Source organism: Diabrotica virgifera, chromosome 9 (genome assembly GCF_917563875.1).
Source record: "Diabrotica virgifera virgifera chromosome 9, PGI_DIABVI_V3a".
Taxonomy (NCBI): Eukaryota; Metazoa; Arthropoda; class Insecta; order Coleoptera; family Chrysomelidae; genus Diabrotica; species Diabrotica virgifera.
This window is the reverse complement of record NC_065451.1, coordinates 213804008-213820023: the sequence shown is the minus strand read 5'-3', so window position 1 is coordinate 213820023 and position 16016 is coordinate 213804008. Positions and strand designations below refer to the sequence as shown.

Genomic DNA, 16016 nt, shown 5'->3' with positions numbered 1-16016 from the left:
AATTGTAACTAGCCATTCAACATGTGTAAAAACCTCGTAAATTGCATTATTGGTACATTCTATATTAACAAGTAGTCGACATTAAATCGATGTCTTAAGATTTTAAAGATCACATGTGAATGTATTTCATTCTTGCTCGAAAATTGCACAAGGTACTTGTGTTCTAGTGAGAGATTAACGACCAACTAAAGAGTTGGTCGTTAACCTCTCACTAGAACACAAGTACCTTGTGAACACAAGTACCTTGTTAGGTAGATACCAGGTAGAAAACGGAAACCATACAAAAAACTCAAATGCGCGAATTAAATGCATTCGTCGCTAAATCCATAATTTAATTACCAGTAATATGTATCATTCCTCAAAACATCCCCAAAAATTGTATTAGGCAATTTAAAAACCTTATAATAAAGGCCCAACCTGATTGGTGTTTTTTCTACGGGAAAAAACAAAACTCATTAAAGCAAAGAAACAAATCTAAATTTAGCATACTTACAGACACCAGGAATTGATAGAACACAACTAAATTCTTTGCAGAAGCGACACGCATTTAAAAAGCCATAATCGGAACGACTTTACAGAAAGTGGTACTGTCTACGATTAAATACAACGGATAGCAATTAATTCGAAGTATTGGAAATATTTTTAAGAAATTTAAAACTAAATTTAAACAAAAATTAAATACAGGGTGGGGCATTAGTGTGACAAAGTCCAATTACTCGTTTGTCGTAAGAGATACGAAAAAAAGTTATTTAAATAAAAGTTGGGGCATGGATAGGACCATAATCTAATAATATTTTCAGATATACAGGGTCACCCGTATTGACAGGGTTACACAAACTTATGTTTTTTTAAATAGAACACCCTGTATATATTTACATTTTTGGATTCTCCTCGATGTCTTCTTTCTCAAAATATAGGGTTTTGTGATATTATACGGGATAGTTTAAAAGATAATTACATTACGTTTTATTGTTAATGTAGTAGCAACATTCACACCTTGTAGAATTGTAGTGATTTGACATCAAAGTTTCTATTTATGGTCAAACGATTTCTAATATAGTCTACTATTGTTAAACATTATTAATATAGCGAAAAGTTTAATATTAATATACAGGGTTGGTCAAAAGTCGGAATGAGTATTTTCTGAGTTTTCTTAAATGGAACACCCTGTATTTTAGTATTGTAATGAAATGATATTTTACGGTACTTTTTTATTTCTTAAGCATTCCCTATACCTAACTGCTTTAATTTTTGAGTTATTCGTGATTTTCTAATCCAAACATTAATTGCAACAAAAATTACGTGAAATTTTATTTATTTATTTATTTCGAGAAAAAAGTAGATATTATTCTAGACTGATCCTTAATTTATTAATTTTGGATGATATATCCAAATATCTACGTAGTTAAGATTGTTGGTACGTAAAATATGAATACAAACATACAAGATTCTACCTAGTCGGCTATGACAATAAATTTGCTAAAACATTTGACATTATACTATTTTTATAGTTCCAGTTGCTTTTTTACCCTTACTAATATTAATTTTTTTAACGAGTAACTGATCAAAATGGTTTTTGTGCTAGGAGAGTATAACAAAAATGTGCTACTAGCAATAAGAATTTTTCATCACCAATTCCCTGTTAGACGAAAACCAAGAAGAGAAACTTTTGAAAGGAAACTAAAACGATTTCAACAGTTTAGGTCTATATAGTTAGATTATAAGAACGTTCTTCCTAATATGCAGATCCTCAGTTGCACTAAGGATTTCATTTAATTCATTTTATTCATTTACAATAGTTTTATTCGATCAGGTTTCTCGTAATTTAAGTATCCAGTCCAATGAAACCGTTTTAGTATACTTTCAAAAGTTTCTCTTCTTGGTTTTCGTTTATCAGGGAATTGCTGATGAAAAATTCTTATTGCTAGTAGCACATTTTTGTTATACTCTCCTAGCACAAAAACCATTTTAATAAATTACTCATCACTTACTTATTAAAAAAATTAATTTTAGTGATGGTAACAAAGCAACTGGAACTCTAAAAATAGTATAACGTCAAATATCTTAGCAGATTTATTGTCATAGCCAACTAGGTAGAATCGTGTATGTTTTTATTCAAATTTTACGCACCAACAATTTTAACTACGTAGGTATTTGGATATCTCATCCAATATTAATAAATTAAGGATCAGTCTAGATTAATATCTACTTTTTTTTTATTGAAAAATGATTTTTGATTGAATATTTGCACAGCCACCTAATAAAATTTCACGTAATTTTTGTTGCAATTAATGTTTGGATTAAAGAATCTCGAATAACTCAAAAATTAAAGCAGTTAGGTATAGGGAATGCTTAAGAAATAAAAAAGTACCATAAAATATAATTTCATTAGAATATTAAAATACAGGGTGTTCCATTTAAGAAAACTCAGAAAATATTCATTCCGAGTTTTGACCAACCCTTTATATAAATATTAAACATTTCGCTATATTATTAATGTTTAACAATAGTAGACTATATTAAAAATCGTTTGAACATAAACAGAAACTTTGATGTCAGATTACCACAATTCTACAGGGTGTGAATATTGCTACGAAATTAACAATAAACCTTAATTATCTTTTAATCTACCTCATTTAATATTACAAAACCCTATATTTTGAGAAAGAAGACATCGAGGAGAATCCAAAAATGTAAAAAGATACAGGGTGTTCCATTTAAAAAAACATAAGTTTGTGTCACCCTGTCAATACGGGTGACCCTGTATATCTGAAAATATTATTAGATTATGATCCTCTCTGTGCTCCAACTTTTACCTAAATAACTTTCTTTTGTATCTCTTACGACAAACAAGTAATTGGTCTTTGTCACACTAATGCCCCACCCTGTATGTTACATTAATTGTAACATATCACAAATTAAGACACAATCATCAGCATAATATCGTATGTTGTTGATCAATACTCCATTCACTTTGATTCCCATCTCTGCATCTTCCAAAGACTCCTGAAATATGGCTTCCGAATAAATGTTAAAGAAAAGAGGGGAAAGCACACATCCCTGTCGAACACCCCTTCTGGTATGACTATATCCTTAGGAAGGAGAAAAGATAGAGAAGGAAGAAGGATAATGAAGGCACTATATTAACTTGTGAACCCTCTATACACATATTTTTCTTATAATGCTCATGTAATTTTGTCGTTTCTTTGCAAACAATTTTTTCCATAACTCTCATTTTTATGACGACTCCCCGCTGGGTATTATTTAATGACCTAGCAGACCAAATAATTGTGTAATTGTTAGTTGATTGCGTGACTTCTAAGTGACATTTTTACAATTCAAATTTTAACACATTACAAAGTTTTATGCAAAGTATAGATTTTATTTGAATATCCTTGTCTTATGGTAATATCAAACTGAACATTTTGACAAAAAGTAAAGAAATATACAGGGTGATTGATTAGTAGGGTAAAGCCTCAATAGCTCCGCTATAGTAATAGATAGCAATAAAAGTTAATAACAAAAATTTTAGCCACCTTTGAGCTTCACATTACAAAATTAGTTAGAATGTTACAGGGTGTTCGATAACACAGTGGCAGACCTAACTTTTTTTTTAAATGGAACACCCTATATTTTTTTTAAATTCGAAATCCTGTTAACTTCTCCATCACAAAAATATAAAGGTTTGTTATGTTATACAGGGTATTTACAAAGTTATAACCAATTTTATATGAAAATCGTAACAAGTTCAACTCCCTGTATAAATAAAAATAAGCAAAACAACAATGGTTTATTAATGCCATATTTTTTAACGTATTGTCAAAATTTTCAAGAATGGTCGATATTGCTAATTTTCTTTATATCAAATACAGGGTGAGTCAAAACGCAAGTACATTATTTTCTCAGTAATTTTAAATGGAACACCCTGTATTTTATAACACTATTGAAAAGTACCATTACCGTACTTTAATTTTTAGATAACATTCCCTATATCTAAATTTATTAGTTTTCGAGATATGTATTTTCATTTTTCAATGGACCAGTAGCGTGGTCACCCAAATCACCAGAATTTAATAAACTGGACTGATTTTTTTGGGGTTACGTTAATAATGAAGTTTATAAAATACCTCCAACAACAAGGGATGAGATGAAAAATAGAATACAAAGTGTATTTCGGTGTGTTAATTTACAAATGCTCCGTAGAGTAAGTAGCTCATTCAATGATTGTTTTTAGGCGTACATAAATGTGTTAGGAGATAATTTTGAACACCTTATGTAATTAAATATTAAAAATATTTTATTAAAAGTAGCTTCTAATTTTTTCAAACTTGTTTTTTTGCAAAATGTATTACTGATAAATTGTTTCGTTCTTTATTTGTTACATTGTTACATTTACATACAAAAGTAGTGTTTAATTGTCTTCACAAAATATTGTATTTTGTGTTAGTGTGTTTTTTTGTAAAATTTATTACTAATTTTCTTTGTTTATTTGTTGCATTTACATAAAAAGATAGTTATTAATTGTTTCAAAAATGTTGCATGTAGTGGTTGTGTTTTTGTTTGTAAAATGTATTACTAATAAATTATTTTTATTTATTTATTTGCTACAGTGTTACACTGATTACCGGATTGATAATTGGTAATCTTCAATTGTCAATTCAGTCATGGCTTACTTAAAATTTAGATAAATTTAAACACCTAAAATAATTGGCTCTGAAAAATGAAAATATCTCGAAAACTAATAAATTTGGGCATAGGGAATATTATATAAAAATTAAAGTACGTTAATGTTACTTTTCAATAATGATATAAAATACAGGGTGTTCCATTTAACATTACTGAGAAAATAATGTACTTGCGTTTTGACTCACCCTGTATTTGATATGAAGAAAATTAGCAATATCAATAATTCTTAAAAATTTTGACAATAAATAAAAAAATATGGCATTAATAAATCATTGCTGTTGTGCTTATTTTTATTTATACAGGGAGTTGAACTTGTTAAGATTTTCATACAAAATTGGTTATAACTTTGTAAATACCGTGTATAACATTACAAACCTTTATATTTTTGTGACGGAGAAGTTAACAGGATTTCGAATATAAAATAAAATATAGGGTGTTCTATTTAAAAAAACATAAGTTAGGTCTGCCACTGTGTTATCGAACACCCTGTAACATTCTAACTAATTTTGTAATGTGAAGCTCAAAGGTGGCTAAAATTTTTGTTATTAACTTTTATTGCTATCTATTACTATAGCGGAGCTATTGAGCTTTACCCTACTAATCAATCACCCTGTATAAGCTTCCAGCAATATTCTTAATCAACTACTCATTGAAGGGACTACATAATGAAGGGATAAAAATGCAGACTTCTGCAAAATCACAAATAAAAGATACACAACAATTTAAAGGCCAATTTAATTTAAAACATACTGGAGATACCACAGGCTAATGAAGGACAAGAACTTACAAAACTGAAAATACACAGAGTTGCAATCAGACCAGTAGTTACATACGCAGCTGAGACAAGAGAGAATGTGCATCACAGATAAAGATAAAGGAAGATTAAAAACATTCGAAAGGAAAATGATCAAAAGAACTATAGGCCTCATAAGAATGGGAAACGGAGAAATGAGAACAAGAATGAACCATGTACTGATTAAGAACCAAACTGATTAAGAACCACTGATAGGTCACTAGGTGGAATCCAGAAACTGAACGACCAAGGGGAAGACCTAGAGATACTCCAGGCTGTGGGTGAAAAATAGGTCGATTTCAGGATATAATTCAGGAATTTTTGAAACCTATCAGGTGTTGTAATAGACGATGCCAGGAATAACTTATACTAAAATGTGACCAAAAATATTGTGAGCTTTTTTTATTATTGCGATTTTCATTTGTTAAATTTGCAATTTTTAAAGATTTTTAATTTTGCAGCTTAGGATATTGATTCTAGAGAAAACCTTTTTAATAGAAAGTTGTAGCAAATTAAAAAACCTACAATTTGAGCTATGGTAAGTTTAATTTCGTTTATTGGTTATTGCGAAACAGTCTGCGAAAGGTCCAAAATGGCCGTTTTTTACAATTGCGGTATTTATTGTACAAATATTTTTTTTTATTTTTTAAATTTTTAAAATGAAGACCTTTTAATTCAAAACATAAAAAAAATTGTAAGGCCGGATTAACGAATTTGTTGCTTAGATATTATAAATTGTTTATCCCAAGAGGTCAAATGTCGAAGGCTATAACTTTTTGAAAAAAAAATCGTAGAGAGTTGGTGAAACATCCAATCTCCTTCTAAAGAGTTATATTTTCATATTCTGATGTAAATTAATGCGTAAAACATTTTTAAACCTCTAATTTTTGGGTTTGAAAATAAGGGGGCAAATTTCGTTATAAACGTTTAGAGCTGAAGCGGCCCTGTACATCCTATGAGTTTTTAACTTACAGATTATTGTTGCTGAAGATGAAACGAAGATTTATAAAAAAATAAAAAAATTCTACGACCAACTGAAGCCGAGCTAAATGTTGGGTTTGAAAATAAGGGGGCAAATTTCGTTATAAACATTTAGAGCTGAAGCGGCCCTGTACATCCTATGAGTTTCTAACTTACAGATTATTGTTGCTGAATACGAAACAAAGATTTGTAAAAAAATAAAAATTTTCTACAACTAACTGAAGCCGAGATAATTGTTTCTTTTTTCTTAAATCGTAGTGCCTTTATTTATAAAAATTAAGAAATTATTTTACAGTCATTGACTAAAGAAATACTTATATTATCTTAAAATAAAAATTAATATAAAATATAGTTACATTTAATTATTAAAAATTATTTTTAAAATCGGTGCTTTTGCGAGCGGCCGAATTTTGCAAATCGCCCGGCTCGCTTCAAATCCGCGCGCTCGGAAAATTTTTACTTAATTTTAATAATATTACCATTATGATATATGGGCCATTCCACGAACATACGCCTGTTTTGGATTACTTCGATAACGAATATTTTACTGTGCAACATAAGAAGTACGAAAGTAAATGGCGCTAATAATTATTCCAATAAACAACAATGTAATTTGCAATTTACTTTCGTTCTTCTTATTTTGCACAGTAAAATATGCGTTGTCGAAGTAATCCAAAACAGGCGTATGTTCGTGGAATAGGTTATACAGTCTATTTACCACTGTATTTGTTTTTCTTGATAAACTTTTATATGTGAAACTTTTATATATATGAAATGTATAACTATATTTTTAATTTTTTCATTGTTATATAAATATAATAATAATAATGTTACTTATTATTATACAATATAAAACTTTTTCTTCTTGTAGTGACTGTCCGTTTTGGATGTTGGCGACTATCATGGCAATCTGTACTTGCACACTAAATCGGTACTGCTGCTCTAAAAAGATTTGTAGTTGTTGTGTTGAACGACGTACGTAAATTTTTTAGCAAGGTAATCCTTCGCCTTCCTGGTTCTCAGTTTCCAAATGGGGTTTGCCAAATTGCCATGATGGTCGCCAACATCCAAAACGGATAGTCATTACAAGAAGAAAAAGTTTTATATTGTATAATAAGAAGTAACATTATTATTATTATATTTATATAACAATTAAAAAATTAAAAATATAGCTATATATTTCATATATATGTATCATTTTTGTAATATTATTTCTTCAGAAATGAGATTTCACATATAAAAGTTTATCAAGAAAAACAAATACAGTGGTAAATAGACTGTATATTATAATGGTAATATTATTAAATTGTTTTCGGTCAAAATTTAATACAAGTTATGTAAAAATTTTCCGAGCGCGCGGATTAGAAGCGAGCCGGGCGATTTTCAAAATTCGGCCGCTCGCAAAAGCACCTATTTTAAAAATAATTTTTAATAATTAAATGTAACTATATTTTATAATAATTTTTATTTTAAGATAATATAAGTCTTTCTTTAGTCAATGACTGTAAAATAATTTCTTAATTTTTATAAATAAAAGCACTACGATTTAAGAAAAAAGAAAACAATTATCTCGGCTTAAGTTGGTTGTAGAAAATTTTTAATTTTTTATAAATCTTCGTTTCGTCTTCAGCAACAATAATCTGTAAGTTAGAAACTCATAGGATGTACAGGGCCGCTTCCGCTCTAAATGTTTATAACGAAATTTGCGCCCTTATTTTCAAACCCAACATTTAGCTCGGCTTCAGTTGGTCGTAGAATTTTTTAATTTTTTTATAAATCTTCGTTTCGTCTTCAGCAACAATAATCTGTAACTTAAAAACTCATAGGATGTACAGGGCCGCTTCAGCTCTAAATGTTTATAACGAAATTTGCCCCCTTATTTTCAAACCCAAAAATTAGAGGTTTAAAAATGTTTTACGCATTTATATTCATCAGAATATGAAAATATAACTCTTTAGAAGGAGATTGGATGTTTCACCAATTCTCTACGATTTTTTTTCAAAAAGTTATAGCCTTCGACATTTGACCTCTTGGGATAAACAATTTATAATATCTAAGCAACAAATTCGTTAATCCGGCCTTACAATTTTTTTTTATGTTTTGAATTAAAAGGTCTTCATTTTAAAACTTTAAAAATAAAAAAAAATATTTGTACAATAAATACCGCAATTGTAAAAAACGGCCATTTTGGACCTTTTGCAGACTGTTTCGCAATAACCAATAAACGAAATTAAACTTACCATAGCTCAAATTGTAGGTTTTTTAATTTGCTACAACTTTCTATTAAAAAGGTTTTCTCTAGAATCAATATCCTAAGCTGCAAAATTAAAAATCTTTAAAAATTGCAAATTTAACAAATGAAAATCGCAATAAAAAAAAGCTCACAATATTTTTGGTCTCATTTTAGTAGAAGTTATTCGTGGCATCGTCTTTTACAACACCTGATAGGTTTCCAAAATTCCTGAATTATATCACGTTTTTTCACCCACAGCCTGGGGTAAGAGAGGTGGGAGGAGCAGATCATGAGAGATATCAAAATTCTGAAAGTGACAAACTGGTGGGACCTATGCATAGATCGAAATAAGTGGAAGAAAATTGTAAGCCAAGCCATACAACAAACTTTGTTGAGTGATTCACTTCAATAAGAGAATCAAAGAACTCTAAGTAAGAGGGGCAAACATTTATTTAGGAATATAAGGCCTAAAGAAGGGGATATTTACGTTTCGCTAATAGTCTTCTTGGGGATATTTGGGGATATATTCGAGTGACAAGAATAGAAAAATATATTTCTTTATTCAAACAGTAAATTCGAGAAAGTTTTGGTAATTAGTTTTTATCTATTTTTCAGACTTTGGTTGTGCAAGTGAAATGCTTTCAAGAAATCATCAATATCGGGTACACGGTGTACCGCATCCACGGTCTTCCATGGTTCAGAACCTTGTCATGGTATTTTCTGGTCACTTCCAATTACTTCTTCTACGGAGAGAGCTTGGTGGAGTATTTTGGAGTAGTTATTAACAGAACGGTATGTATATATTGTTTTGATTCTACTTATTTTCTTTATGTAATATTTATTTTCAGTTATTAATGTAACAAAACTTTTATTGGGCTAGCTCAAATTAATAAATTATCTCAGGGTTTTACGTCATCCAATCACAGAAACGCACAACCAATACTCAGATGAAACTCATGGAAATAGAAAAGTCAAAAGTAAAATATAACCGTATATTAAAACAAATTTTAATAGTAGAATAGACTGTAAAATAAACAATCTGAAACGAGAATGTAAATAATTGTAAAAGAATATGAAAAATGCCGCAAATTATTTTAAAATTGAAAGTTACCCAGTATAGATACAAAAATGAATTATAACTGGTAAACAAAAGTCAATTTAAAAACTTTACGAAATAGTTTATGTAAAAGTTTATGTCAAATTACACTAGTCTTTATGTAGACGTCGATGAAGCCAAAGAAACCGAAATCGTCGCAACGGAAAATATTGATAGAGAGAAATATACAGATCTGAATTCCTTGTTACAACTGCTTCCACTTTCACTGAATTTAATTTTGACTTTAAAAACATTTACTTTTTGTTTACGGGTGCCTATAAGGCTTTGATTAACGACTTTTTACTTTTTTCACAACACAAACTGCTCCTTTCTGCTATCTGGAATACACTGCCTTTTATCTCTTTGCCACAAAAGTGTCTTCGCTCAACTTCCCCTTCCATCAATGACATCCCCTCAGTGCCTCAGTTCCATTGGTCCAAACAAATATCCCTTCTACGTCATATATCAACGCTTCCAAATTTTCCAGTCGTCGGTACTTACCACTTTCTCGGAAATCGAAAATCCAGACTTTTTCCAAATATTTCTCGTAACTCCGAAAACAAAAGTGTCTTTCGTATATCCGCTTTCGCCTGCTAATTGTCTTAGAAGTACTTTCTATCAAATCTACTCGCACTGATAAGATTGTAAACATTTGTCCAAAGATCATAGAATTATTTTACCATTATTAAAAGAAAAACTTATAACTAATAATAAAATTACTGGGTAATTTCAATCGGTACCTATTTTACATGGTGAATGAAAAAAAATAAATATTTTAAAAATGAACTATTTTAACGTAATACAAATTGACAAACTTTATACATACAAATTATATACTCAATACTCAAATACTATATACTGAAATACTCTGCCTTTATTTATTTATGAAAATATATTATGCTATTTTTGCCAATAAGTTAAATATTATAATTATTAGAATAACTGATTTTTCGTGACATTTACACATTTCAAAATTTCATGTATAAAATGAATAGTTTATAACATCTCAGAAGCAGAATATTCTTCTGTCCTGGTTGCTTTATTTAGCTCTGTACAGAGTAATTTATTAATGCCTGGTTACACCAACAGATCTTAAGCTTAAATATAAATGTAAATTCTTAAAGTATAAGCTGAGCTGGGCTAAGCTGGAGCTTAAGATCTGTTGGTGCAACCAGGCATAAGATGTTCAATCTCTGAGTTGTAGATTCTAGACCTCAAAATATGATGATTTGGTCCAACATGTCTTATACAACATGTCCACTCAAGAAGATCTGCAGACAGTACTTGACAGTGTCGTTGAGAGCTTTAAAGGAAGCAGGTCTGAATCTACGGAAAACAGCAGAATATAAAACTATCTATATATGTAAATAGTAACAACCTTCAGGTAGATCCAGAATTGAGCTGGCTAGAGCCGCTTTTAGAAGGAGGTCCATATTATGTAGCAGATACCTAAAATTGGCATTGCGGACCCGTTTACTTCGCTGCTACATGTTCTGTCTTACTTTATGGTGTCGAGTCTTGGACTGTGAATCAAAGTGATCTAAATCGCCTTGAGGCTTTCGAAATGTGGTGCTGTAGCAGAATTTTAAAAGTTTCTTGGGATGATAAGATTTGAAACTCCATAATACTAGAACGTCTCAGCAAGACTACTGAGATTATAAAAAGCACCAAAAAGAGAAAGCTGGAGTACCTTGGACAAATATTATGCAAGGGAAAATAGCAGGCAAAGGCAGTAAAAGACGAAGAAGGCCTTCATGGTTGAAGAACTTGCGAGGTAGGTATGGTACTGATGCAAGCATGCTATTTAGGGTGGCAGTGAATAAAATTAAGATAGCTATGATGGTAACCAACGTTCTGAAAGAACATCGTACATGAAAAAGAAGATGTTGGGCAGAATCAGCATATTTTGAGGTCTAGAATCTACAACTTGAGAGATTGGACATTTTTAGTGACTTACCCTCTATATTTTAATGCTTCCTTTCAGGATTTCCTGCGGGTACTAGTGACCTACCACCGCTTCATCTCCTTCTGCCTCTACTGCGGTGGATTCGTCCTCTTCGTTCTGAGCCTCGTCAAAAAATACTACATGAAACAATTCTCTCTCTTCGCTTGGACACACGTAGCCCTCTTGATCGTGGTGACACAGTCCTATTTGATCATCCAGAATATCTTCGAAGGTTTGATATGGTTCATAGTGCCGGTCTCTATGATCATCTGCAACGACATCATGGCTTACGTCTTCGGATTCTTCTTCGGAAAGACGCCACTCATCAAGTTGTCGCCTAAGAAGACTTGGGAAGGGTTCATTGGTGGTGGAATATCGACTGTTGCTTTTGGCGTGATGGTAAGTTATAAACAATAATTTTTTTTGTTTAATATAACATAAATAATCGTTTCTAGATTTCCTGGGTAATGTGCCAGTACCCATATTTCGTTTGCCCGATTGAGTACAGTGAATCATTGGGAAGAATGACCATGGACTGTGAACCCAGCAGTTTGTTTAGACCGACCAACTACAAATTGCCTGACTTTTTGACAGCGGTAAGTGCCCAACGTTCTTTTTAAACATTTATCGATATATACGCGTCAAATGTCATCTGTCAGTGGATAGTTGTCATCTTGACAATGACGTCAATGGGCGGATATCGAAACAAAACATTTTTTCACCTATTCTGTTGTCAAAATTAAAGACATTTAGTTGAAATCTCATTTTTTCTTAAAATTTCAATATATTTTTTCTTTTTACAGTTTGGTTTATGGGATACCGTATCTTTGTATCCATTTATGCTACATTCCTTGTCGCTATCTGTCTTCAGTAGTGTGATAGGGCCATTTGGAGGATTCTTCGCATCTGGATTTAAAAGGGCGTTTAAGATTAAGGTAAGGAAAATTAGATAAGTAGATACAGACTGTTGAGAATGAGTTGCAGTGACACTAGAATGACGAATGACTGAATGAATCAGCGCGAATCAGGTGCGTTAGGTGGGCAGCGGAGAAGCAGTGTAATTTAGAGGGCGTATATCTAATTGAAAACTAACCAGTCTGTATACATTTTACAAGCTGCTCGAATCGAATCCGGAACGCTCTGAAACCTTAGCTTTTCGCCTCTGCAAGATAGGTCTACTCCCTTTTTTTGTACAGGGAAATTAGAACGGGGACAAGTGACGTTATTTGCTAATAGGGCTTTTCATCGATTGTCATTTGTTTCGAGCTTCTGTCATATGTTGTGTAATCTGTGTATAATATTAATATATACGGATTATACGACATATGACAGAAGCTCGAAACAAATGACTGTGAATGAAAAGCCCTATAGTGGAGTGGCAGGACTGCTAGTGCAACGGGAAAGTTGAAGGTGGTATGCAGTAGCTAAGAGTGTTGTGATTTTGTAGAAGTATTAGAAGCCTACCAAACCGCGAGAAGAAAGAACCGTCGTCCATTGGAACGGCTCTTAATAGCTATGTACACACTGCGTGCCTTTTTGCGTGCGCTTAGCGCATACCTTGTCACCGAAACGCATGCGCTAAGGCATGCCTGATTACAGTCCTGGCCACTGTTTTTCATAGCGCACAGCGCAGCGCCCGGTGTTTCACCACAGTGGAAAAACTGATACGACTCTTAGTAAGATTTGATCATTTTGAGCAGTGTATTTGATTGGTCTGACATTATATTATATTTATTATGACAGACAAATAATAAAATAAACAAACAAACAACAAGCAATTGATTACATCATCATCATCATTATCATTCTCTTTGCCTTATCCCTATGCGGGGTCGGCTGAAACAATTGATTACATATTTATGTTAATTCATAAATGGTAATAATTATTAAGGTCTGAATTTTGATATTATTTTGAATTCCTGCATTTTATAAAGAGTATAAATGATAGTTTTTACATAAAATAGGGTTGTTGTTATTATTTTTATTATTATTAAGGAATAAAATAAACGACTTAACTCAACAATATACACTCACCGGCAGAGAAAACGGGCACCCCAAAAAATGGGTCATTTTTAATGTCTTGTATTTCCTAAACCTAATGTCCGATTTAAGTAATTTTTTTAATATGTTATAGCCTTATTCTTCATCAATATCGCTGTAATAATATTGTTGCTAGACAGGTACATTGTCATTGTATACAGGGTGTACGAATAAAACTGTGTTTTTTTCTCAAACTTTGGAACACCCTGTGGAATGTTCTAGCTTTTATAAAATACTAAAATTAAAACCCAACTATAGCCACAGATTTTCTTAACATTCTGTTTTTTGATTCATTCGCTTATGTTGGATAATAAAATAGTTAAGCACTTTAACAACTACCCCTGTTTTTCGTTAATACAGGGTGTTTTTAAATAAGTACGGCAAACTTTAAGGGGTAATTCTGCATGATAAAACAATGACAGTTTGCTTTATAAACGTATGCCCGCAAATGCTTCGTTTCCGAGATAGGGGGTGTTGAAATTGTTCTTACAAACTGACGATTTATTTATTTCTCTAAAACGGTTTGTGATATGGAAATGAAATTTGGTAGATTTTAAGAGGTAGTTATTGCGCATTTTTTGGCATACAATTAAGAATTTTATATTCACCATTGGCGTGCATACGGGTATAAATATTTTAGATATATCCCGTATGCACGCCAATGGTGAATATAAAATTCTCAATTGTATGCCAAAAAATGCGCAATAACTAGCTCTTAAAATAAATCTACCATATTTCATTTGCATATCACAAACCGTTTTAGAGCAATAAATAAATCGTCAGTTTGTAAGAACAATTTCAACACCCCCTATCTCAGAAACGAAGTATTTGCGGGCATAAGTTTATAAAGCAAACTGTCATTATTTTATCATGCAGAATTACCCCTTAAAGCTTGCCGTACTTATTGAAAAACAGGGGTAGTTGTTAAAGTGCCTAACTTTTTTATTATCCAACATAAGCGAATGAATAAAAAAACAGAATGTTAAGAAAATCTTTGGCTATAGTTGGGTTTTAATTTTAGTATTTTATAAAAGCTAAAACATTCCACAGGGTGTTCCAAAGTTTGAGAAAAAAACACAGTTTGATTCGTACACCCTGTATACAATGACAATGTACCTGTCTAGCAACAATATTATTACAGCGATATTGATAAAGAATAAGACTATAACATATTAAAAAAATTACTTAAATCGGACATCAGGTTTAGGAAATACAAGACATTAAAAATGACCCATTTTTTGGGGTGCCCGTTTTCTCTGCCGGTGAGTGTATATTTTGTATGATCATATAATATTTTGTAATATCTCTATCAGCATTGATAACAGCTTGTAGTCTTCGGTCCATCTGCGTGAAAGGAACGTGAAATTGTCTTCTTCAAAGAGCTCTTCCCAAACCTGTTGTATACCGTGCCACAGCTCTTCAGAATTTTTAGGTAAAAAATTACGCCGATACAACCGTTTTATAAGAGCCCCCACACATTCTCGATTGGGTTTAAATGTGGACTGTAGCTGGGCCATGGTAAGGTTTCGATGTTGCTATTCTGGAGCCAGTGGTTTATTATACTTGCAGTGTGAACAGGACAATTATCTTGTTGGAGGATGGATAACATTATTTTCTGGATACAACTGTTCTACACTGGAAAAAATTATGTTTCCCAGAATATTTAGATAAGTCTGCCCAACAAACCTGCCACCAATACGCCATACCACTCCCATTCCTCTAGATGAAATCCATCCCCATACATTGGCGCTAAAATGACCAGCTGCTCGATATCTATCAACATATAGAGGTTTAAATCTATTATTATCTGGTCTATACACCCTAATTTTGCACTTTTTAGAAGATTGAAAATTTTTATCTGTAAATATTGCCATGCCCCAAAAATCTTTATTTTGTAGCTAATGGTTTAAAGCAAATATGTCTTGTTTGCTTCTGTTGTACATTAGCGTACCAGCTGTACATTAACGACGAATAGCTCTCCAGTTGCCAGGAACCGCAAAGTTATCGGAAATCTTTGAAGATTCTCAAAGTTGTTTTTGGACATCCTTATAAAACCACACATTGTCGTTGCCTTCCAAATCCTTTAGAATACAAAATTACTAGTTTTAAAATAACTCTTTATCCAAGTTTTTCGGTTCAATCTTAAGGTTTTTAAACAAAAAATATGCATTCTAAGTCCTCCTAGTAAAATAACGTCGCTTTCATCCATCTTGAATAGACTGAAAGGCACTATACGTGGACA

General features: G+C 31.8%; 1 protein-coding gene across 1 annotated transcript in view; it reads left to right on the top strand.

The window, feature by feature from the left end:
• The window catches only part of LOC114337361 (phosphatidate cytidylyltransferase, photoreceptor-specific), a 59691-nt gene that overhangs the window by 25257 nt on the left and 18418 nt on the right, over positions 1-16016 (top strand). Inside the window, exons 4-7 of the mRNA XM_028287775.2 lie at positions 9309-9485; positions 11774-12133; positions 12190-12330; positions 12538-12669. Of these exons, the coding sequence (XP_028143576.2) occupies positions 9309-9485; positions 11774-12133; positions 12190-12330; positions 12538-12669 (810 nt within the window). The remainder of the gene's footprint in view (positions 1-9308; positions 9486-11773; positions 12134-12189; positions 12331-12537; positions 12670-16016) is intronic.